Raw genomic sequence first — 25,427 nt, forward strand, 5'->3', positions numbered from 1 at the left:
GGGCGGCTTTCCCGCCACATTTCTTGATAAAAGGCCCAACGCGAGGAGCCGGTGGGAAAGCGGGCTCGGGGCGCGGCCGATCCTGCGGGGCCGCGCGCATCCCCCTGCTGCTCCCGGCCGCCGCGGAAGGGTGCAAGGAGCCCCGGGTCCCCGCGGGAGGGTGCAAGGAGCCCCGGGTCCCCGCGGAAGGGTGCAGGGAGCTCCGGGCCCCCGCGGAAGGGTGCAAGATGCTCTGGGCCGCCGCGGGAGGGTGCAGGGAGCTCCGACCCCGCAGAAGGGTGCAAGGTGCTGCGGGCTGCCGCGGAAGGGTGCAAGGAGCCCCGGCCCCCGCACCCCTGCGGGAGGGTGCAGGGAGCCCCGGGTCGCCGCGGAAGGGTGCAAGGAGCCCCGGACCCCGCGGGAGGGTGCAGGGAGCTCGGGGCCCCCGTGGAAGGGTGCACGTGCACCAGGAGAGGTGGGTGAGGCGGGCCCCTCCGGTCCGCCCGCAACCCGCGCCTCGGTGCCCGCGCCCTGGTCGCGTCCCCGGTCCCCCCTCCCCCCGCAGGCCCTCCCTTGGCCACTGAGCAAGGCCTGCTGTCGTTGCCCCACCACCCGTGGGGCTGCTAGCTGTGACAACCTCTCGGATTAAAGCAGATCTTTTTTTTTTTTTTTTTTAAAGATTTTATTTATTTATGAACAACAGAGCATGAGCAACAGAGAGAGAGGCCGAGGGACAAGCAGGCACCATGCAGGGAGCCCGATGCGGGACTCGATCCTGCGACTCCAGGATCACGCCCTGGGGGGAAGGCAGGTGCTAAACCGCTGAGCCACCCCGGGCTGCCCTAAAGCAGATCTTCGGCTCCTAGCCTGTCTTGCCGGTTTATACTTCCCTTCCAGACGGTCCCAGAAAAGGCCCTGAATAAATCTTTGGGCAGTTTGGGGTTTGTAAATTGGGTCCAGATGATTGGGGGGAGGGAGACAGGGAAAGCAAACAGAATGGATTACACCAAGGAACTGAGGAAAACTTAGACTACGTGGAATGGGAGAAGAACCCTTGCAGAGAGACTTTGGGTTGATAGCAGCTCCTGGGTGAAGGCGCTGGTCTAGAAGGTCTTTCTGTCCGGGACCTTGCAGACTCCTCTGCCATCAGTTTGTTTCACTCCAGTTGCCAGTGGGGGTGGGCTGCAGAGAATTGAGGGTAATTCGTGGTTACCTCAGATTGCACCCCCTTGCTGCTCCAGCCATACACATGCCAAGTAGGGGAAAGGTAGTTACTGATTGATCTGAGAAAATTGTTTCTCAAAAAAAAAACAAAAACAAAAAACAAAAAACAACAACAAATCCAATTTCCTTAAGGAATTAAACATTCTTCAGTTTTTTTAAAAAGAAAAACCGCTACCAGCCCCATAGGGACGGGACTTGGCTGAAGCAGCTGATTAGCTGATGATAATGTCAGTCCACTGAATTAAACCTTAGGGTTTCTAATGAAATCCTTGAGGTTTTAATTTTCCACCATCCTTTTGTGGTGACTTTTTTATTTTTTTGTAAAAGCAGGAGCAGTTTTTTAAAGTCACAATTCTGATTAGTCACCCAAAAACATTTACAGTTTTAAAACTAGATCCTGAAAGACATTTTATTTCATGGGGCTGCTGTTAAGTGAGTTACCTAATGTGAATTTGTGGAAGTAATAAAAGGAAATTAAAACCAAAAGTCAGTGTTAGATATAATGATTTAACAGTATCAGAAAGTCTCCCAGGCAGGCTGCTATTCTAAGTAAAGTGTTTCTATAGCCAAAGTGTGTGTGTTTGTGGGGAGGGGGGGTAGTTTTGGATATAAACATCTATTACATAGTTGGCATGAAATTGTATTCTTTAAAGTTGCTTAGTTATCTTTGCTTTCAGTTAGAATAAACTGATGTCTCAAGGAAAGGAATTGTAACTTATGGAAAGTAGTTTTGAGTGTTGCTTAGACATTCTGCTTGGTAATCTGTGAAGTGGCAGGAGAAAAAATAAATTTTATTATGGAAATTAAAATAACTGTGCTAGTTTCCTTGCCATGCTTTGCAACTATGACTTATTTTAGAATTTGTAACTGAATGAGAAATAAGGTAAAGACAATTTCATTTTCATTCTCATAAAAGGCTTACATTTATCCTGGCATTCATTCACTTAATCACTCACTCATTTATTCAGCAAATATTTTCTGAGCTCCAACTATGTGCCCAGTGTGGTTCTAAGCAGAAGGGATACAATGGTGGAGCAAGACACAATTGCTGTTCTTCCCATGTGCCCAGTTTAGTATAGGAAACACAAAATGAACAACCAGGTATACCAAAATGAGATAAAGGTACAGATAGGAGGACACCTAGCAGTCCTGGATAGGTGGGGTCGATAGAGAAGGGTAACCCTGGAAAGAAAGGCTGATCAAAGGAAATGAAATTCTCACCGAGACCTAACTGGAAAAGGTATGAGACTTTGCAGACAGAACAGTAAAAGGCTGAGAGGTGAGATAGCACAGTTCATTTGAGGGCCTGAAAGAAATGAAGTTGGTTGGAGCACACTTTCTAGAAGGGGAGTGACTGGAGCTGGATCTGGAGACCAAGAGACCAGATTCTGAAAGGCCTTTAAACCAGGTAACTTTCTTAGCTAAATAAATGGAGGTTAGGATGACCTGACTTCTTGATCTTGGGATCCATGTGCATGTAGAAGATGCTAGAGAAGTTGTATGCTTATTGAAACTCAAGACCACCTGATTGATAGTCTCACTAACTGAAGATTAACTCATTCATTGAACAAACTTTAACATTAGTGTGTTCCAGGAACTTTGCTACGCTAGGCAGCATTTTAACAATTTCTGGGATGTTACGAGGACAGGCTAGTTGAGGTATTTTTGCTTCCCTGCTACTGACTGGACTCTAGGCACTTTAATCACTGTTAAGTCCTTAAGCATTTATCTCCCTTGTACTTCATGAATTGCCTGTATGCTTAAAATTTAACCAAAAATTCTAATGCTTCACACTGTATTAGTTATATAAGTACCTCCTGAGCTGAATTGATAGTCTCAAAAATTCATTGTATATCAATGACAACACTTTACTCCCTAAATCATATCCAACTTTATCCCCACTGCTGGGATGAGAATTGATCTTCAGTTATTTGGGTAACAAGGGACAGAAATTTTACTATTTTTGGATCTTTGCAGCTAGTAAAGAGCAAAATCTGTAAAGTCATGACTTACAGGAGATTTTTGCTTGTAAATGTAGTGTAACGGTAATTGTTGAAATTATTGATATATATCACATGTGGTTTTCAGACTATTTCGCCTTTTCCAATTGGTTTAAATTAAAATCACCAACTCATAAAAAAATAGTTTCCTAGTCACAAGATTTCACAAGTCTTTCTTACAATTATAACTTGAATTTATGTAGGAATGAGCTTCGGTAGCCTGAAGACACAATACCTGAGAGTCTCATGGATGCCCTAAACACAAAAATGCCTGGGATTCTCCTAAAGTAACTTAAACCCTTTAGGTAAAGAGAACGTTGAAAAGCTCTGAAAATTATTTAGGGAAGATGCCTGGGATGAATATTCGTTCCTTAAATATTCTGAGTATGGTCTTTGGATATCTATTTCCTGTCTGATCCCCTCCAGGCCTTCACCCGTCACATGTCTGGTTATGTTTTGATTGTGGCTTCTGTCATACTGAAAATGTGGCTAGCAGACCAGACACATAGAAATATTTCATATTTTGTTAGAGATCCTCAGATATTAATATCATGGGTTATATTTTCTGAACTTTTATTGACTGTTACCATATTGTTGACTTTTTTTAGATCTGGTCTGATTTTGTGAAATGTTTGAATAGATGTACTTCTGATAGTTTATATCAGTGACATACGGTCCACACATACAGAAAAGTGAATAAAAGCAGATGTGCTTTGAATATTTGAGAAATATTCATATTTATATACCAGTGATGCTTTTTGGTAAAGTAAATATGTGAACAAATGAGCGAACTTAGTAGACTATTTTAGGTTATTTAATTAAAAGAGCATTGGCCAGAATTGTAGGAAGACCTTTCCAGATTTATGGTTAAGCACCATGTCTAATATATAGTGATTTATGGAAGATCTTGCTAAATAATTTGATCTTTGTCCTCTAATGCTAGTATACTAACAGATCCTACCATCCACACGGATTTTAGGGTGTTATATTTAGAATGTAAAATATAAACTTTATATTATGTCATCACATGATAGATGAGTCAGCCAAGGCTCAGAACATTGAAGTGACCCATACAAGCTCACATGGTAAGTTAGAAATAGAATCAGGTTTAGTCTTTTGACTCCCAGTCTAGTTTTACTTTCTTATTTACTGTGTGGTTTTCTGTCCAAACTAATGCAGTTTTAATTTTATTCAATTACTCCAGCATGTCTTAGCACTAAATGCATACATGGTCCAGCAGGAGAGACGTAAAGCACAGCTGATGCCCTGGAGAATTCTATCTCCTGCTAATAGGGAAATGTGACATTTTTTCCTTATTAAGTGAATGTATAGTAAATGTGATTTCATGGGAGGGGGGGAAAAAACCAAAGAAATAAACAAGCCCAGCTTAACTAGGCATTTTCCAGAAAGCTTGGATTCATTAGACATCCGTTTCATACAATGATGGAGTTTGGCTTTTTAACCGAGTATGTCAATTAAGCTTGATGTCTTCTCTGTGTTCCAACTTCAGGGATGAGAAAAATGGTTACAACGAAAAAAAAAAGCTCTATCATGGCAGATATTTTTAAAAGTTCTTTCTCTTCTTTATCTCTTCTTTGTCAGTCAACTAAAAGTGCCCTTATTTATTTTACTTTACTTTTCCCAAGTGTTAAAAGAATAAGGTCCATAGGGAAGAGTTGAATTCTTCAGTCATTGGGAGATGTTACTCTTACTCCTTTCCATCATAAAAATGTTTTTTAAGTTTTAGTTTCATGTAAGAAATAGATAAAAGGTGAAGACCTGTTGCTTGTTCAGATATTTACTTACTAATTAATCCTAAAAGGTACAACATGAATGGAATATAATAAAGTTCCAATAAAAGCATTAAGAGTACAGAGAGGAGGGAGCAAGCCAAGCCGCCTTTAGGAATGATGGAAACTTCATGGAGCAGATGTTATTCAATTTAGGCTTTGATGACACTTAAGATTCTGACAGGTGGAGACTAAGAGGGCATTTCAGATACTTGCAAGGTCTCTCCAGGGAATACAGTATAATGTGATATGGCTGCAGCTTCAGGGGAAGGAGGTCGGGTGTAATGGAATCCATATTGCTATGGAGATGGATATCCATATGTTCTTCCTTAGTTGCTGCTGGTTTGGGATATAATCAGAAAAAGAAAAAAACTCTTTTAGTCATCAGTCTCTACTTCTCTATTAGTCATTGGTTTTAACACATAGGTACACTTACATAAGGTGTGGCTCAACTGATTTGTCATAATCCCCTAAGATCAGCTGGCTAAGGGATGATGTTTGATGTGTTCAGGTTTTCCTGCCTTACACCAGGAATGGACTTGTTAACATGCCTAGAAAGAATTTTATTTTTCATTTTTCTCCTCAGAGGTCATTGGGGAAGTCTATGAGTTGGCTGAATTGCTAAATGACTGCTGGTTATTATATTCTTCATTAGTTAGCTTCCTCTGAATAGAAGAGTGCCCGTTGGGTTATCTAAACTCTTAAGTGATCCAGATTACCTTGGGCAAATGAGACATGATTCCTTTCGCATTCCATTTTCTGCTAGGACGGCATAATTCCGATGCACTCTCCTTCAGTGATTATCATCCTGAGCTATTTTTTTAGTCTCACTGGTATATATCCTGCCAGTTATTTGTTGAAAATATAAAGTTGAAAGGAAGAGTCTCCTTTTTCTCAAACTCTAGATCACTTTGGGATCCATCCTGGAGAACCTAGGGTTATCATTTTAATCTCGCACAGAGGTCCTCAACTTGTTTTGTACAGTAGAATCACCTGAGGAATGTTTAAAAATCCCTGTACCACAAATTAAAATCAGAATCGTTGGGGGCAGGGGTGGAGAGGGCAGGATCCAAATATTAGTAGTTTTAGGGATCCCTGGGTGGCGCAGCGGTTTGGCGCCTGCCTTTGGCCCAGGGCGGGATCCTGGAGACCCGGGATCGAGTCCCACATCGGGCTCCCAGTGCATGGAGCCTGCTTCTCCCTCTGCCTGTGTCTCTGCCTCTCTCTCTCTCTCTCTCTCGAATAAATAAATAAAATATTTAAAAAAAAAAAAAAAAAAACAAATATTAGTAGTTTTAAAAACTCCCCAGGTGATTCCACTGTGCAATGAAGGTAAAAACCAGATTCAAAACAGGTAGGCCTTTTCACCATCTCTTGAGCATCATCTATCCCTGAACGCTGGTCCTCAGAGCATAAACCCCAGATACACAGCATCAGCATTGCCTGGGAACTTGTTATAAATGCAAATTCTCAAACCCCACCCCAGATCCAGAGAGTCAGAAGCTCTCAGGGTGGAGCCCAGCAATCTTTAACAAGCCTTCCAGGTGACTCTGCTGCACAGTAAAGTTTGAGACCACTGATCTAGAGCAGGAGAAAAGGATAAAAACAAAATAAACAGCAAAACAACATCCCCCCCTCCCCCACCAGGCTCAAATAGTCTTATGTCATAAATTAGATGTGATTTGAGCAAAATAATATTTGTGTGTTTTAAGTACAGCGTAACTATAAATACTAAGTCTTCTAAATTGTTCCTCAGAGTCTGGTAAATGCACAATCCATATTAGAATCAGCTAGTAAAGGTGTCTACAAACTGAGGATTCACTCCAAATTTATGAATCATAATCTCTGAGGCAAGCCCAGAATCTACATTTTTCATAAGCATCTCATGTGGTTCCTTCAGCAAACTAACATTTGAGAACTATGGTTTTAAATGGATGACACCATACATAGGAATCTTTTATGTTCTTCATATAAAATATATGTTTCAAGTATTCACTCGTATCAGAAATAGAAATTTCTGTAATTGTTCAGTTGATTTGATTATAAAATTGACAGTTTTAACTATATCAAAGCTTCATCTTATAAAAGTTGTGTTCTGTACTGAATGACCACAGTGTGTGTATTTTTCACTTACTAAAATATGGTGAAGGCCATTTTAATACAAATGACAATCTCATTATACTAAGGAGAAGAGTATAATTATGCATTGTTGCTCACTTTGTAAAAGATTATCTTTGTTATATTAACGTGCTCCTTATACTAGTTGATAAAAATAAAAAATATTTATCATTGATAATAAATAGGAAATGTAGCAGTTACTATTAGTACACCAAGAACTTAATAAAAAAGAAAAAAAATCTTTCAGAGGGCTTTGTAGTTACTCCTTAGAGAACTGTATTTTACAGAAATGTCATTTGGAAAGTCCCTGGGTTAGAATAAAAGAAAAACAGAATTAGGTGATAAATTATTGTTTTCAGCAAGCTTGCCGTTACTTTTTGGAATTATCTCTATGATTTTCACTTGGGAGGTAGATATAGCCAACTATGAAGATTAGTCAAAAAAACCTATCAAAAGTTTGGTTATACTAAAAAAAAATCAAAATATTTTTACTCAGCTAATCAATATGAATGAACATTTTGATATGCAATGAGTATTGTGCTCACAATTACTGCTAATCAAAATGTTCAATGTTGACATCTACAGGCCATTGCTATTTTCAGAACCCAAATCTCATGGATCTAAGTAGAAGCGATATTCATGGCTTTGATACGATAATCAAAGGGCTTTTACATATATAGATTCATTTAAACAAATCCCTGGTTCCATAGTTTATAATCATTATAGTTAAGTGACTATAAGTTATTTTGTGTAAAGTTATATTACTTGGTATAAAATTGCATGTATGATAATTTGAGGTAATATATAGTCACAATAATAATAATAATAGTATTATTTGGACTAGTTCACATTTATTGAGTACTTCCTATGCGCCAGGTACTGTTTTGTATGCCTGACATGAAATTTTTTAGTTAATCTTCAAAAAAAGTTTATGAGATAGATTTAACAGATGAGGAGACACTGAGGTGATAAAAAGTTGCCCAAGTCATATACTTAAGTGGCAAAGCTGGAACTTAAATTCAAAGCCCTTGCTCTTAACCATTACGAGTATTAAAATACTGTGTTAATTAAAATGATAGCTTACTTCTTAATCTTGTACTAGAGTTTATTTTGGATTTTATATGATTTATAGGTTGAAAAAACCCACTAAAATTTTCCCCTTTTTTTTAGGAAACTGCTCCTTCATTTTATTGTGCTATGTGTGGCAGGGGGTGTTGTTCATGCACAAGAACAAGGTAAGAAAGTTACCTTGTTACGTATTTGCTTATATAAAAATTCTGCTTCCAAACAGCAAAAGTATATGACTTTAGAATGATCAGAACCTTAGATTCAAAATGAAACAATAAAAAATTCTACCCAGTACAATGAGAATGTAAGGGTGAAAAAAACCAATTTTGGGGGGAAATATGACCTTTAAAAAATTACTCAGATCTTCCATCTGTGAAATTGCTTACATTTTTAAGCAAACTCTCTATAAAAGGGAAGTTTTGTATAGTGAAAAGGCTTTGCTTGTGACTTCATTGAAGTGGGAGTTCTTGGGGGTGGCGAACTGTGACTGAGTTACCTTTGCACTTCTTGAAACAACACGAGCATATACGAAATGTTCCATCTAGATTTACATCATTGAGAAACAAAATACAATTTGCATACCAGTGGGTTTGGGATTTTATTTAATTCAAATGGAGAGGTTTAGAAAATTGTTCAACGTTTTGTTTTTGTGTGCTAGCTAGTTGCTGGGTACTACCCAGATGATGATCAAGTTTCAGGAATCTATGTATTCTCAAATTTATTCATTTATTAAACAGCATTTTAAAAAGTATCTTCTACTTGCCACATAATGTCCTAATTGCCAGTGATAGAAATATAAATAAGATAATGTCTCTGGTCTCAAAATGTAAAGACAAGTGCCTTTGTCAAAGATTAAAAAATACAAAGTCCAAGTCAAAGAGAAAAACCCTGGAACTATGCTGCATCCACAGAGAGTATCAGCATGGCTCCAATTTTTTTTTTTTTTTTAAACTCCTCTGTCTTCCATCAGCAGGGCTGCCAAATTATTCATTCTGACAAAACCAACATTTCAGTTCACTGACCAGTTCCACAAGCCACTTGGTCAATCAACTAAACAACAATAAGAAAGAGAGAAAGAAATGGAATATACATAGGTAGAGAGAGGGTGCATAAAGGAAGGGGTCATCCTCTATCTGATTGACCAAACTGACAAGTAGGCAGCTAAGTTCTCTGTCAAGTAGCACGTAGATGAATTAAAAGATATCTTGGAAGGCATCTTCTAATTCTGTTTTACGGTTAAATTAGGTTAAATTTAACCTAATTTTCTGGTTAAATTAGGTCGGATGTCACATAGAGCTTCATGAAATGCTGTTCTTGACCAAGTCATTGCTGTTACTTTATTTTGATTTAATTAGCCATGAAGAAGAGAGGAATTGTATCTTTTAGTTCACTGTTACTACTATTGTTATACCTTCTGAGAATTTAATTGTGTACCAGCCCTATGCTTGTAGAATATATATTCACCACTACCTCATCACAGAGTTTTTGTAATTATGCCCATGATATAGCTGCTGAAACATAAATTAAGAAGAATAAATAACTAGCCCAAGGGTTATAGGCTAATGAATAGAAGAACCAAGATTTGAACTCAAGTATTTTGATTGCAAAGTCTACAAATTCTTTAAAATTAAGCTTCTTGAACCACAGAGAAGATCAAAAAGAGAAGGAGAATTGTCATTATTAATTATGTATATATTCTGTGGCTTGTCCTTTGCTGGTACTTTACATGTAATATTCTGATCTTCACAGTGAGCCTTTAGGATAGGGATTATAGATGAAGAAACTGAGGCTCACAGAAGGCTTTTACTCAGGCTCTTACAACTAGGACTTGAATCTAGGCCTGTCCATCTCTGACAACAGAAAACCCTCTTTCCACTACCCGTCTTCTTATTTTATAATTACCATCTGCTGGCGTGGTTTGAAAGCTTCTTATACAGACTTTCATCCCCCACCCCATACTTGAAGCCTCATGCCTCCCTCTTAAATTCACTGACCAGATATAAACATCTGTTATTTGCCATGTTTTCAGTTATTCCATTAAGTTTTAATACAGCCAAGAAAATAATTTTATTTTATTTTATTTTTTATTTTTTTATTTTTTTAAGAAAATAATTTTAAATAACCTTGTTCATAAATTTAAATTCTGGGGGGCACCTGGGTGGCTCAGTCAGTCAAACGACTGCATTTGGCTCAGGTCAAGATCCTGGGGTCCAGAGATTGAGCCCTGCTTTGGGCTCCCTGCTCAGTGGGGAGTCTGCTTCTGCTTCTCCTTCCGCTGCATGCATCACCACCCCCAGCTCATGTACGTGTGCTGTCTCTCAAATAAGTAGATAAAAATCTTTTTTAAAAAATTAAAATTTTGAATTTGTTTTATAACCAAGTTTTAGATATAACCTATTGAATACATGATTCTGCTTCAAGGAAAAATTAATTATTTACAGCTTTTTCTGAGGATTTGACAGATCTAGATCCCTTTTCTTATCTTATATAGAGTCTGCTTTCCTTTTTACCCAGTCTGTGTTTGTAAGCTGGCTGCCAGAGATGGACCTAGCTGCAGTACTTCTACATGGTAACATACACCCTGCAAGATGTGTAGCTAATCCTCAACATACACAGCATTCTCAGGTTCATGATCCCTAGGTGTGAAAACCACATGTGTAGAAACCTCTATGTGTAGAATACTCATTTCCAAAAAGAATATTTCCTGTGGAAATGAATCCAAAATGTGTTTATTGTTAACGGAGAATCAGCTCATTCTAGCTACAGTTCTCTAAGTATTTTCTGCCAAAACCCCTTATGGACACTTAACCAAAAACTTTACACATTAGTTGGTTAAAGCTTCATTTCTCATTTTATAAACAAATTTGCTTTATCTCTTTATCCATAATAGATGTGTTATTTACAACAGGAATACTTTAAAGTCACAATTGCCACTTTAAACATACCTAGTGTAACTAAATAAAGCACAGGTATTCTAGAACCAGAAGCCAGGTTCCAGTACTTACTAGGTATATGATCTGGAGCAAGTCAAATACTCTGAGCTTCATTTTCAGCAAAGTGAAAATAATAAGAGTGAAGTAATAAGAATGAAGTAATAAGAGTTCTTACCACATAGAGTTGTATGGATAAAATGAGATAATACATGTCAAGTGTTTAGTGCATGCCTGTTATTTGATGAAGACACAGTAATCTTTTTCAGGAAAAAAAGATGCTTATGATCCTTCTCTTTTCCCATATACTCATAATATTAAAAAACTGAAATAAACTAAAGTAGTTGAATTTAAGCAACTCCTTTAGTTCCTTCACTCAGTGAGCTGGAAGCCAGGCAGCTTGTATTTGAGTCTTGATTTTAGCACTATTTGGCTGAGACTAAATAGAACAATAGAAAGCAGATATTGGGCAATTATCTGGTTAATTTAATCAATTTAGGTAAATTGGTTAAGACAAACATATTAAGGCTTATATTATTTTTCTTATTTACAACTTTGTGACTTTATTTTTTAAAAGATTTTATTTATTTATTTGAGAGAGAGAAAGCATGAGAGAGGGGAGGGTCAGAGGGGCAGCAGATCCTTGCTGAGCAGGAAGCCTGATGTGGGGCTCCATCCTGGGACTCTGGGATCATGACCTGAGCTAAAGGCAGATACTTAGCCAACTGAGCCATCTAGGTGTTCCTTTGTGATTTTATTTTAAACAATCATGTAATTTTTTCATTTATACAAACTAGAAAGCTTGGAGATTTCACTGACCCAGATATATGAAAATTTTAACAGCAAAAATTTATTAAATTATGTGCTATATTATATTTAGTTATTTAATGAGCTAACATAATTTTTATACTGTGATGTGATATTTTTAACTTTAAAAGTTGATAACTTTTAAATCTTTTAAGCTACACTAAGAAATGTAAAAATCCTTACATTTATGAGGGACAAACATGATATTACTGTTGTTCGTCCAATTTATGAATATTAGAATATTGTTGAATATTGACAGCTACAATGTTTCCTTGGCTCTCTTATGAAAAGAAGTGTTTGTAAAACTTACAAAATAAGTACAACAATTGGCTCTCCCATGTCTTTTTCTTTAGGCATAGTTTATACTGCACCATAGAGTTAATTATATAGCCACTGGATTTAATGTCAGATACTTGGGTATGAGTCATAATTTCATCATTTACTGAGATTCAATTTCTCCTTTTTCTCACCCTTTTCCTATTCTTCTTTTCTCTTCCCACTTTATCTCCCTCTCTCTCTTTCCATTTTCCTCTCTTCCCTCTCTCCTTCCTTCTTTTCTTCTAACTAGTGACAATAGTATTAATGATGCTTACTATACAAGTTTCAAATTAAAAATAAGCAAGGTTGTAGTGTCTGTGGCTATATCTCAGCATCAGCCCTGCAGGCTTAGAAGATTGATTTTATTAGCAAATTGAGTACAATCTATTTGTCTTTAGTGTATAACAAAACAACAACAAACAAAAATTACACTGAAGTCTTACAGAGGAGGTAATATTTCAACTGAATCTTATAAAATGAGTAAATTTGGCATGAAGGGATATACTTAGAGGGGTCTGAAAGAATAGGATTAAAAAAAAAACCAGATACATTTGACATAGCAAGAGATTTAAGAAAAGTAAAAGAAAAAAAATTGTGAGTGGCAAATGCCATGAAGTAAGCAGATACCATTGAAGGAAAAATGTGTAAGAGCTAGTGTAGATTAGGGGGCAGTCACCAAGACCAAGGTTACTTCTGACCAATTATAAGTTTGAGTCCCCAAGATAATTTTCAGTCTCAATAATGCTTTAGAAGAATTTATAGAACCCAGTGTAACCTGTTATAGTTATGGTTTATTACAGCAAAAGAGAATGCATTAACATCAACCAACAGAAGAGACACATGGGTTAGGGTCTAGGAAAGTCCCACATATGGAGCTTCCAGTTGTCCTCTCCCAGTGGAATGAGTGCCAACTTTCCCAGCAATGATATGTGACAGTATGCACAGAATATTGCCAACCAGTGAAACTCACCTGAGCCCTTATGTCCAGAGTCTATATTGGGGCTCTGCCCCAATGGACATGGTGGACTGCCCATGTAGCTGACCTTAGTTTCTGAAGTCCCTCTTGAGGTTGAATGGATACCACATGACCAAAGCCCTTACCATAAATCATGTTGTTGGACTATTTGCTATGGTTCATAACCCTCAGATAAACAAATATATCTTTATAAGGCAAGATATTCAAGGGTTTATTGAGTGCCTTCTAGAAGCCGAGAACAAACGTATGTCTACTCTTTGGGCAAGGTTAAATTTTTTACTACACAAGTGGCATGTGGACTTTGGGTACCATAATAGAAAGGGTGGAAAAGAAGGACAGAAAAGTAAAATCAAGATGAGGGGTCCCAATGATCCACTTGCATAATTTGACAATAAGACCACCATACCACTACAATTATACAAATAATCCTGAATATGCTAATCTGCTCAACCTCATCAACTGTGAGGTTGAACATAACAATTCCATGTGAATATCAACACAAAAATTACTTTAAAATGAAGTCACAATCCTTTAATCAAAGAGTGAGGGGATGGAATATAGTAAAAAGATATTTTTATTAAAAATTTTTTTTTAAAGATTTTATTTATTTATTCATGAAAGACACACACACAGAGAGGCAGACACACAGGCAGAGGGAGAAGCAGGCTCCCTGAGAGGAGCCTGATGCTGGACCTGATCCGAGGATGGGGATCACATCCTGAGCCAAAGGCAGAGACTCAACCACTGAGCCACCTACTTACCTGGTAAAAATATTTTTTAAAATAGGATATCCATAAGGCTTAAAGAGCAGATATACTTCATTCCTTGTTTAATGGTTTTCTTTTACTTCTAGTATATTCTCTTGCGAAAGTGATCCTTTTTTCCTACATTCTAAATCTTCCTGTTCTGATATTTTGGGTTTGATTACCTTTGATGTTTAGCATAGATTAAAAAGGGGAAAGCTTATTAGGAATGAATGAGATACGAGACTGGAAATGCAGGCAGGGGTTAGATCACGAAGGGCTTGAGGGCTAAAATAAGAAGTTTCAGTTTTATATGAAAGCTTTGAGAACTACTGATGTGTTATAGGAAGCAGTGTCATGAACTAAATGTTCATTTTGTTCTGTACAAAGAGAGAAAGGTTTCCCTGGCAGCAGTGTGGATGAAAGATTGGATAAGGATGTCTTAAAAGAGGCAGAGAAATCTATTAGGAGACTAATATAATAATCTAAGGATAAAGAGAGCTTAACTAAAGTTTGTGTTGGACTTGGTGACTGAATAGCTATGGAGAATGGTTGGAAAGGGAGTATCAAAGGTGATTACCAGGTTTCTGGGTTAGATGGCTGGATTGATTGATTCATTCATTCAAGCAATACTTTGGACCCACTTTGTCTTAGTCATTATTCTACATGATGGAATATAATAGTAAAACATGGTGAAGTGCTACCCTCATGGACTTACATTTCAACTGGGGAATAAAGCGGTAGGCAATTCTCTGTATATATAATGTGATATATATATATATAATGTATGATATATTTATGTATATCTTCCCCTCAATTCTCAGTGCTGTGAAGAAAACATAAAGCATGGGAAGATGTTGGAGAGTCACTGGGGCAAGGAGAAGGACAATTTTATATTTTAGGTATTGTCAGGGAAGACCTCTCTGACGAGATCACATTTGAGTCTAGATCTGAATGAACTCAAGGGTTCAGATCATTCTAAACAGAAAGAACAATAAGTACAAACACCAGGAATTCAAAATGAGGTTAGTGATTTTAAGGAATAAGAAAGGAAAAGCATGGCTGGTGCAAAGTAAGGTGGGATGAAATGCAAAGAGATAAGAGAGGTAAGAAGGGGGCTGATGACAGAGGTTTCATACACCATGTTAAGAGTCTGGATTGTATTTTTTACTGTAACGGGAAGCCATGGGCAGAATTTGTTCAGGAGATTGGCATGATAGAATTGACACTATAAACATAGAACTCTGGCTGGTGGTTTGGGAATGGGACTCTTTGCTAAGAGAGGCACTAAAATAAGAGGAACAAATGTGGGGGAAAATATATTGAGTGAGAAGTGCTTGCAGGACGTCTAGTCTCTACCACATAAGTTTAGTAGGCGATTGGATATGCAAATCCAGAAGAGAGGTTTGTGAGTCAGCATATGTGGTTGTTGAAATCATGTTTTGGGTGAAGTCATTGTGTTTACAGTAAAAAGAGCAAAGCCCGTTGTCTTGGTGACACCATGATTTATTCTGTTTAAGAAGCAAATAGGTGAAAGAGATAAAAATCTGTTCTGCTGTTAGGTGACATATGCATTTCTAAATTGCTATGCTGAGAGGTTGAGTCAGGAGGACTGCCTGCTTTCAGGTTCTGCCTCTACACTTCCTACTTGGGTGATCTTGGGAAAGTTATTCAGATTCTCTGTGACCTAGTTTTTATGTCTGTCAGATAGAGTTAACCATAGTACCTACCTCACAGGGTTATTGTGAGCTTTATGTGGCTTAATAAAGTTGTGAAAACAGTGCTTGGTACATGGAATTAATGAATGCTGCTACTATTTTTATTCTGTAAAAAAAATGCAAAGTGCAACAAATGAATAAACAAAAAGCAGGATCAGAACTATAAATACAGAGAACAAACTGATGGCTGCCAGAGGGAAGGAGAATGGGGGGATGGCAAGACGGGTGAAGGAGAGTGGGAGGTTACAGGCTTCCAGTTATGGAATGAAGAAGTCATGGGGATGAAAGATACAGCATAGGGACTATAGTCAATGGTATTGTAATAATGTATGGGGACACATGGTAGCTACACTTATAGTGAGCATAGCATAATGTATAGATTTGTTGACTATGTTGTACACTTGAAACTATAGTGTCAACTATACTCAAGAAAAGTATTTAGAAAAAAATTTCTAATTAAAAAAATTTCTTAATGAAAAGAAAGGCAAAGCACTTAATGAAGTGCCTAGTTGGTAATCAGTATTCTTTAAATAGTAACTGATTTCCCAAGTAGCACAAACTGGATTGATTTTGTGGTTAGGGCCACTAATGAAACAAGTAACCTATTATAGCCAACTAAGTTTTTTCTTGCTGTATTCATCAGTACTAATTATCTAAATTTAACTTCCAAATTGCAGTTTGGTGATATCCAGGGCCAGACCTAAATTAACAATGGTCTGTCCTCTGATAGAAGACTTTCATTCTCCTGTTCTCCCCAGACCCTCTCATATGTGCCTTTTATCCTTAAGACTTCTCTGTTCTCATATCAGTATCTGCCACAAAATTTAAGCTAAACATATTCACATTAAGATTTGAAAGTTTAAGTAGGATTAACATTTAGATGTCCACTCAGATACCAATTCTGTTGGCAACCTAGGGGGTATTGCCCACTGTGAGATTCAGTGGGAAGAAATAACCCTGCCATGATTGATTGTGAGACTTGCCAAAGAATATGCCAGGTGATGTGGAGAATAGAGTGCCTGTAAGGTAGTGTGGTGAGACAAAGATTATAGACTTTGAGGCTAGACTGATTGGACTTATATCTATTTCTAGTATTTATCAGCCATATGATCTTGACCAGGTTACATAATCTCTCTGGGCTTCAGATTCTTCATCTTTGAAATACATATAGATTTTATTTTTTTATTTTTTATTTTTTTAAAGATTTATTTATTTATTTATTTATTTATGATATATATATATATATATATATATATATATAGAGAGAGAGAGAGAGAGAGAGAGAGAGAGAGAGAGGCAGAGACACAGGAGGAGGGAGAAGCAGGCTCCATGCCAGGAGCCCGATGTGGGACTCAATCCCAAGACTCCAGGATCACGCCCTGGGCCAAAGGCAGGCGCTAAACCGCTGAGCCACCCAGGGATCCCCTACATATAGACTTTAAATATAAACTTGAAATCATGAGATATTATCTTCCCACTTCTGTTTTTGTATATCATACAAAAAGAAAAAAAGATGAATGAAATAGTAAATAACCCTGAAAACTCCATTTCCAGCAAAACTAGGGGAATGATAAAATCTACAAACTCTCAAAATATGCTGAGAAAAACATAAAAGTGCCTGTATAACCACACACTTTTTAAATGAGGAGCATACCCCAAAGTACCTTAACCTTGAGCCCCTATACAAAACAACTGCTACAGGATCTGGGGAGGACAGAAGCTGCCCAGGAGCAAGTACAAGAAAGAAGCACAGATAATAGCTAAATGGCTCGGTGAGGAAAGATCTCAGAACATGCACAAATCTACTTCCTAAGGTGAAGGATTCATTCTGAAGCATATAGCAATGAGAGTGGATACTGGGGAAGGAGAGTAGGGTGTTGCCAGCTAGGATGGCTATAGAAGTTCTGCTAGATTAGGTCTGATCCAGAGAAGAAGGTGAGGCTATATCAAAAGGCCACTTGAAAGAACTCTGGTAATGTTGAAACAGCCTTTGGGTTTTGAGATTTGGAAGGCATGCCCCTTTGTCTTCTCCCTAGCATCTTTCTATTGAGTATGAAATAGTGAGTAACTAAAAGCAACACAGCATAAATAGAAAGGTACAATAAGAAAAATATAGGTGAAAGCAGCAAAATGAGAATGCACAGATAAAAAAAATCACGATGAAGGAAGATCATAAAACAGAAATATAAGAACTCAAGAGAAGGAAGAGATGGCAAGATATTAAAGGGATATGAATTGTGAGCTTGTAGAACTCAGAAAAGGTGTCGTAGGAAAAATCCTTTTTATAAATCAAGAGGAAATTGGAAGGAACACAAAAAGAGGTTAGAAATTATAGAAAACATGGTAAAGGCAGGAATGAAAAAACAGAACTGAAGATAAATAACATATTTTAAAAGATTGCAGAGAAATGATAGATATAGAAGACAGTGGTGGAGATTAAACATACTTATAATAGTAATTTTTGAAGAGGAAAACCACAACTATAAAATAGAACAAATATTCAGGGATCCAATTCATGAAAACTTTGCTGGAGGGAACAGCAAATGGGCATACTATATGCCTGGAAACATTTATCCAGAATGGTTAATATGAAGCCATATCCTAATAAAATTTGTACTTCAAGGATAAAGAGCAGCAGTTTTGGGGCATGTTGGTTAAAAAAAAAAAATTGAGTCACTTAGAGGGAGAAACAAAATTAGCTGCCTTCAGATTTTTCTATCCTAACATTCCATACCTATAGATAGTGGAATCATATCTTGAATAAGATAATCAAGGAAAGAAGACATTAGCAACGAATTTTATGTCCAATGAAACTTAAGATACAATGCTATCAGCAGGGATGCTTTGGTGGCTCAGCGGTTGATCGTCTGCCTTTGGCTCAGGGAATGATCCTGGAATCCTGGGGTTAAGTCCCACATCGGGCTTCCTGCATGGAGCCTGCTTCTCCCTCTGCCTATGTCTCTGCCTCTCTCTCTGTGTCTCTCATGAATAAATAACGAAATCTTTATAAAAAACCAAAACAAACAAACAAACAAAAAACCAATGCAACCAACAAACAATTCTAAAAAGTCAAACATCCAGGAAATTTTCTCATGAATGTTTCTTGAGGAGATTAAAACAGGATTAACTTCATCAAAAAGGAAATAACTGGGAAAATGACTCCAAAAGACTGGTTCTATTTACCAGGAGAAAATGTGGGAACAGAACTGCATATAAATTATGATATAAATTAATGTAGGAATGATACAATCATTCACAATAGGAGGGAAAAAGGGAATAAAAGACAGGAAATACATTAAGTTTGGTGATTGGCTCCTATTTAGAAGCTGGAAAATAATATTATCCAAATCTGATAAAGCAAATAAAAAATACTATCAGGATACTTAATAATAAAAAGATAAATGCTAGGAAAGCTAATTCTATTGGCTAATGTTAGATGGTAAGGGAGAGGGGAGGAGGGAGAAAAAGAAAGAGGAAACACTGTTCATAGGAAAGAAATAATAGATCTGTCTAAATAAAGGGGACTAGAGACATTGTGTATATTTATAATTTTAGAGGTAACAGAATAAAAATATGAGTCTTTCTTTCTAAAAGATAATTCTAGAGGTGTATCCCATAGACCTTGATATGCAGTATTTTAATTTTTGTTATTTTCTAAAAACTATGTAATTTTTATTTGTATTTTCCCATTGACCCAAGTGATTTAGGAGAAAATCTTTACATTTTCCAATTAAAGGATTTTGTTTATTTGTTTTCTCATTTTGTTATTAAAATCTAACTTGTTAGTATTGTGATTAGAGAATTATGTCTAATTTGTACTTCACATTTTTAAAACTTAGTCTTATAAATTGTATTTAAATTAGGCTATAGAAAATAATGAATTGGTGTTATAGTCTGGTAAAAATAGTCCAGTAGGAGAAAAACCACACACCAGTCTTAACTTATAAATAATTATTTATTTATTCATGAGAGACAGACTAAGAGAGGCAGAGACACAGACAGAGGGAGTTTAACTTATAATTATTAATGTGATGATTCTACATATATTATTCTTTGAGAATCCAGCAAACTTTCAAAATAATAATATCCAACCATCAAGTAGATTTTATTTCAGAAATGCAAGGATAGTTCAATAACAAGAAACTTACTGAGTAGCAAATCTTCAAAGACATTTGTCTTAAAAAATCTTAGCTATTTGTTGTAAAAACTCAAATAAAAATAGAATCAAAGGAAAATATATATGAAATATTAAAAACACACATAATAAAGTTTTTATTATTGCTCTTTCCAGTAATATTTCAATGAATAGCATCAGTAATTTTAGTTACTAGATAACAGGGGTTCTTGTTAAATGCAAGGAGAAGTTTTCTTTGGGCAAGGAGTAGCCCTTGACATTCCACCACAGACAAGTGGCACTTCCTTTGTGTAAGGATAGCCTATCTGGCATCTTATAGAATGAAAACTTTCAACATAGTATACGATTTATACACTTTAAGCATTGTAATTTTCATAAGAGCAGTGTTTCTAACATAGTTTATCTCTCAGATTGAGATATGTACACCCATAGAGGCAGATATCATTGGTCAAGACTCAAAGTCACTGACTTGGGCCACCTGGGTGCCTCAGTCAAACAGCCAACTCTTGTTTTCAGCTCAGGTCATGATAATCAGAGTCCTGGGATCAAGGCCCTGAGTAAGGCTTCCCACTCAGCAGAGCAGGTGCTGTGGGAGAGAGGGGTTCCTCCATCTCTCCTCCCTTTCCCTCTCTCCACCTGTATGTTGTCTATCTTCTCTCTCTCTCTCTCCCTCCCTCAAATGGATTAATTAATCAAAAAAATTCACAGACTAAGCAGATCTATGTTTCAGGAGTATAAATTTTCAATGAAGATTGGGATGGGGATGGTTAACTGATTTAGCTGGTAGTTCATGTTTTATATTAAAACAAACATAGTCATATTATTGAGTAAAATTAAAAAGTTTTTCCTAAATTTTAACTATAAAACATGAGAAGTCAAAGATATTTTTTGTGCTTTTATGGGGCCTCTTTAAACTATTCCTCCAAATTCCTGGAGACGCATATAATTCTAAACTGCTGTTAATAATGTTTTGGTGGAAGAGTTTGAGAGATGCTGTCATACTGTATCTTAGATACAAACATTTATAACAGTTAGAACTAGTATAAAACTACAACTGTTTTTATCAATAAAATGATGGTTGTTCTAACCTTAAAACACTTGAGTATTTTGTAAAGCTCTCTTCTACGAAAATATTTTAATTTATTTAATAAATTAAATATTAAATTTAATTTAATACTAGATATTGAGTAGTGAATCAGACATAGAATCTGTCTTCCAAGAGTTTATAATTGGATAAGGAAGATAAGCAGTATACTATTAGTAACATTGCAATAAAAATAAACTAATAAAGGCCTTAATTATATGAAATTTATATTACATAAAATCTGTATTATGTGATAAATATTGAGAAAGTCTAAAAATGGTTTGGATAAAAATTACCAAGACTGTGGAAGACTGAGAAAACAATGGAAGCAAGAGAAACTTGGAAGGGAAATAAAAAGTATATGATCACCAATAATTGGAATTTAAGTTCTCCTGTCCAGGAGATATCAAGGTGACTGAATACTCTTTCTGAAGCACACATAAGGTATTAGGCATAGGGAGAACTCTTATGTGACTTGTAAATTCTCAGAAACCTGTAAGGGAAAATAGCCTGCAAAATTATAGATTAAAAGATTATGTGAACTTAATTTATAAAATGACTGCCAAGTTATAAATTTCTTTTGGTAACTGTGTCCCCTGTTCCTCTTTAACATAGAAGTCATAAAATTTTAAGTCCTAAATTAAAGAAGTAATATTCATTGGAGTACCAAATAAGATTCCGGAGAGAACAATTATTAAATTTTGGGTTTAGAGATATTGGGGTGTGTTTGTGTGTGTGTGTGTGTGTGTGTGTGTGTGTGCATGGTTGTGTGTGTATGTGTGTGTTTCAAATAACTGAGTATAATATTTTACTCGTTCTCTCCATTTCTCTCATTACCTGGAAATTGATAGAGCATGCTTATTTTAGGGATTACTGTTGAGATGAGAATATATTCAAATTTTATATGAACACATGAATACATAAGAGTAAGATTCTTTCTCCTTCTCTCTCTCTCTCTCTTTTTAATTTCCAGGCATAGACATTCTTCATCAACTAGGCCTTGGAGGCAAAGATGTAAGACACTCATCATCAGTGACTGCTGTACCATCATCATCTACATCATTACCTCAGGGGGTCCACTTAACAGAATTAGGTGTCATTTTAACAAATGATGCTTATATTGAGTCACCTCTCATGAAAATTTTACCATTCAACTTAGAACAGCCATTTACAATATTAATTGGGTTGCAGTCACATAGAGTAAACAATGCATTTCTCTTCAGCATTAGAAATAAAAATAGACTGCAATTAGGAGTGCAGTTATTACCTAAAAAATTAGTAGTATACCTTGGAGGAAAGCAGTCTGTATTTTTCAACTACAGTGTTCACAATGAGCGATGGCACTCATTTGCCATTACTATTAGAAACCAAGTTGTCTCAATGTTTGTTGAGTGTGGAAAGAAATCTTTTAGCAGAGAGACTCTTTCAGAAGTTCAGACTTTTGATTCTAACAGTGTGTTTACCTTAGGAAGTATGAATAATAATTCTGTCCATTTTGAAGGAATACTATGTCAGTTAGATATTATTCCTTCTGCAGAAGTATCTGCAGACTATTGTAGATATATGAAACAGCGTTGTCGCCCTGAGATAAGCCTTCTTCATACAACCATCAAACCAGCTGAAATACTGGAAAACTCTCCCTTGCCCAAAAAATTTGGTGAAAAAGTGCTGTCAGAGGACACATTTACCAAAGGCAAAAGCATCCCAAATATGATAAATAATGATTCTGCAACAGTCCGTAAACAGCAAGGACTCCAGATGTCAAAATCTCAGTCAATGTCTCTTCATTCAAGCAATGTGTCTGCTGTGGATCTTGTAAACCATGGAATTCAGGCCAAAGAAATGATTACTGAGGAACATACTCAGACAAATTTAAGCCTGTCAGTGACCCATCATCTCCTTAATAAGGCGAGAGCAAAGAGCAAGGAGAAATTTAGTTCTCTCCCAAATGTATCTGACAATGTCACACAACATAATGATAGAGTAACTGGTCTGCTACCATTTAAGAAGATATCATCTGTTCTTCCACATATAAAACAAGAAACAATGATCAATCTCAAGAAGGCTATTGCAGCAAATCTACACACTAATGAACTCATGGAACCGCAACAGATTTTAAACACAACCTTATACAGAGTGACAGATGAGCCGTCTGTGGACAATCACCTTGACCTGAGGAAAGAAGGTGAATTTGATCCTGATGCTACCTATCCCATCGAAAATAGCTATGAGACTGACCTTTATGATTATTATTATTATTATGAGGATCTTAATACAATGCTCGAAATGGAGACTCTAAGAGGGCCAAAAGGGGACCCTGGACCTCCCGTAAGTTGTTTTTAAAATCTGTCTTAATGTATTAACTATCAAAAAGGAAAAAACCTCTAGACTTAATAATACAGAGCAGAACAGATATGTGTCAGAAATGTATCCTGCCTATAGTAAGTGAATTTATGGTTACTATAATGCATCCAACCAATATTTGATTCGAATATTGTATTTTTGTTGTTGTTGTTGTTGTTGTTTTTTTGGTAGGCTGAAAGGTTACTTAATTCTGGTAAAGTGGTGAGTAAACTGTATGTTTTTCTTGTCCAGTTGAAACTCAAGCAGAATTTTGACTGTTAAATATAGATCAGCATTCTTTATAGAAAAAACATAGATTTAAAACATAGTTATGTTAAGAGAAGGATATGAAACTTGAAATATACTAAAGAAAAATGCATTACATACATCAATTAAATTAATGATAATCATTATTAAACACATCTTTCAGCAAAATAAAATCAAATGGATTAAAATGGAATATAAAAATTTATTTCAGGTAGAGATAATTTTATAGTGAATCACTGGAAAAAAGCAAACACATTATTGTTATAAATGAAATAGTTTAGTATCTATTAAGAGTAACATATTTCATTATATCTTTAATGATATAGTGCATTTACATTTATGAATTAATAAAAGCTCTAGGTACCTAATACAAAAAATAGCTAACTAGCCCATCTGCGTATTCAATAGAAAAAACCCAGCCAAATCACTTATTTAATAATGTATAAACAAAACTATGAGATAATAGATGTTTTCAGCTCTGAAGCTCTTTTGTTGTGTAGGTGCAATTACAGATGAATATTTGAAAAATTTCTAAATCATTTAAAACTTTAAAAAATCTATTTAAAATCACATTAGAAACATGTTTTTGCCTTTTATATTTGTATATCTTGAGTAATCTCCCATATGTGTTTAGAAAATAATTTTCTGGGCAGTCCCGGTGGCTCAGCGGTTTAGCGCAGCCTTCAGCCCAGGGCGTGATCCTGGAGACCCAAGGATCGAGTCCCGCATCCGGCTTCCTGCATGGAGCCTGCTTCTCCCTCTGCCTGCGTCTCTGCCTCTCTCTCTGTGTCTTTCACGAATAAATAAATAAAATCTTTAAAAAATAATTTTCTAATTGCAAGCAGACTAAAATATATCTTAAAGTATTTATTTGATGAAAATAAATTTGGGGTCATTAGTTTGATTCTGGAAGCCATTGAACGGGAGAAGATGATGTCACTTGCTTAGCTTATGTTTCCTTTGTGGTTCTTGCTTAAAGTGATTTGATGGGTATTGAACAATTCTTATTAAAGTGAATATTTAAAGATTTTAAAATAAAATCTGAATAATATGTTATAGAGAAATAAAGTCTTTTCCACTATAGCAATTAATTATTAACATATTAATAATAAAAGTGAGCTACTGGGCAGGTCATATTAAACAAATAGTTATGAAGCCATTTACTTTCTTCAGAAAAAGTCCGTATGATGAGATGAGTATTATGTTCTTCTATAAATCCCCAAATAGTCATTTCAACGTTGGTAAATGGACCAATAATATTTAACGGATATTTACTTAGTTTCTGCTATGGGCAAAGCAGGAACACAAAGTATGTGTAACACAGTCATGGATCAAAAGGAGCTTACAAACCAAGTGTATGGGGTACAAATGTTCATAACAGATATATTTTCTTTTTTAAAAAGATTTTATTTATTTATTACAACTTACACAAACAGAAGGAGGGACAGAGGGAGAAGTTGACTCCCTTCTGAGCAGGGAGCCTGACACGGGGCTCAATCCCAGGACCCTGAGATCATGACCTGAGCTGAAGGCAGATGCTTAACCCACTGAACCAGGTGCCTGAGAGAAATATTTTCTGAGGAGATCCCTATGTAAGATCACTTAAGGCTGAGTTGTTCAGAATAAGTTCTTGTGAACAAAGTTGTAACTTAAGCCTCAAAGAATGCATAGATTTTGATAGGGGGAAGGAACTGGTCTATTTTTTATATAGGAAAAGTGGCATAACAGCTATCATCTATTGAGTTTTTACTTTGTGACAGATGCTGTACCATGCCCTTTACATTCATTACCTTATCTTAAATTAACTCAGTGAGGTTGGTATTATTATCTTCATCTTTCAAGTGAAGAAACAGAAGCCTAGAAAAGTTAATTTACTTGCTCATAACCACATTGCTAATAAACGATGGAACCCCAGGGTTTGAATTCA

General features: G+C 36.4%; 1 protein-coding gene across 4 annotated transcripts in view; it reads left to right on the forward strand.

The window, feature by feature from the left end:
- Window positions 1-25,427, forward strand: part of COL24A1 (collagen type XXIV alpha 1 chain) — a 387,744-nt gene that overhangs the window by 1,724 nt on the left and 360,593 nt on the right. For all 4 annotated transcript variants that reach the window (XM_025417772.3, XM_025417773.3, XM_025417774.3 and 1 more), the window contains exons 3-4: window positions 8,282-8,346; window positions 21,864-23,218. In XM_025417772.3, coding sequence (XP_025273557.3) covers window positions 8,282-8,346; window positions 21,864-23,218 — 1,420 coding nt within the window. The remainder of the gene's footprint in view (window positions 1-8,281; window positions 8,347-21,863; window positions 23,219-25,427) is intronic.

Source organism: Canis lupus, chromosome 6 (assembly GCF_003254725.2).
Source record: "Canis lupus dingo isolate Sandy chromosome 6, ASM325472v2, whole genome shotgun sequence".
In the NCBI taxonomy this organism is placed as follows: Eukaryota; Metazoa; Chordata; class Mammalia; order Carnivora; family Canidae; genus Canis; species Canis lupus.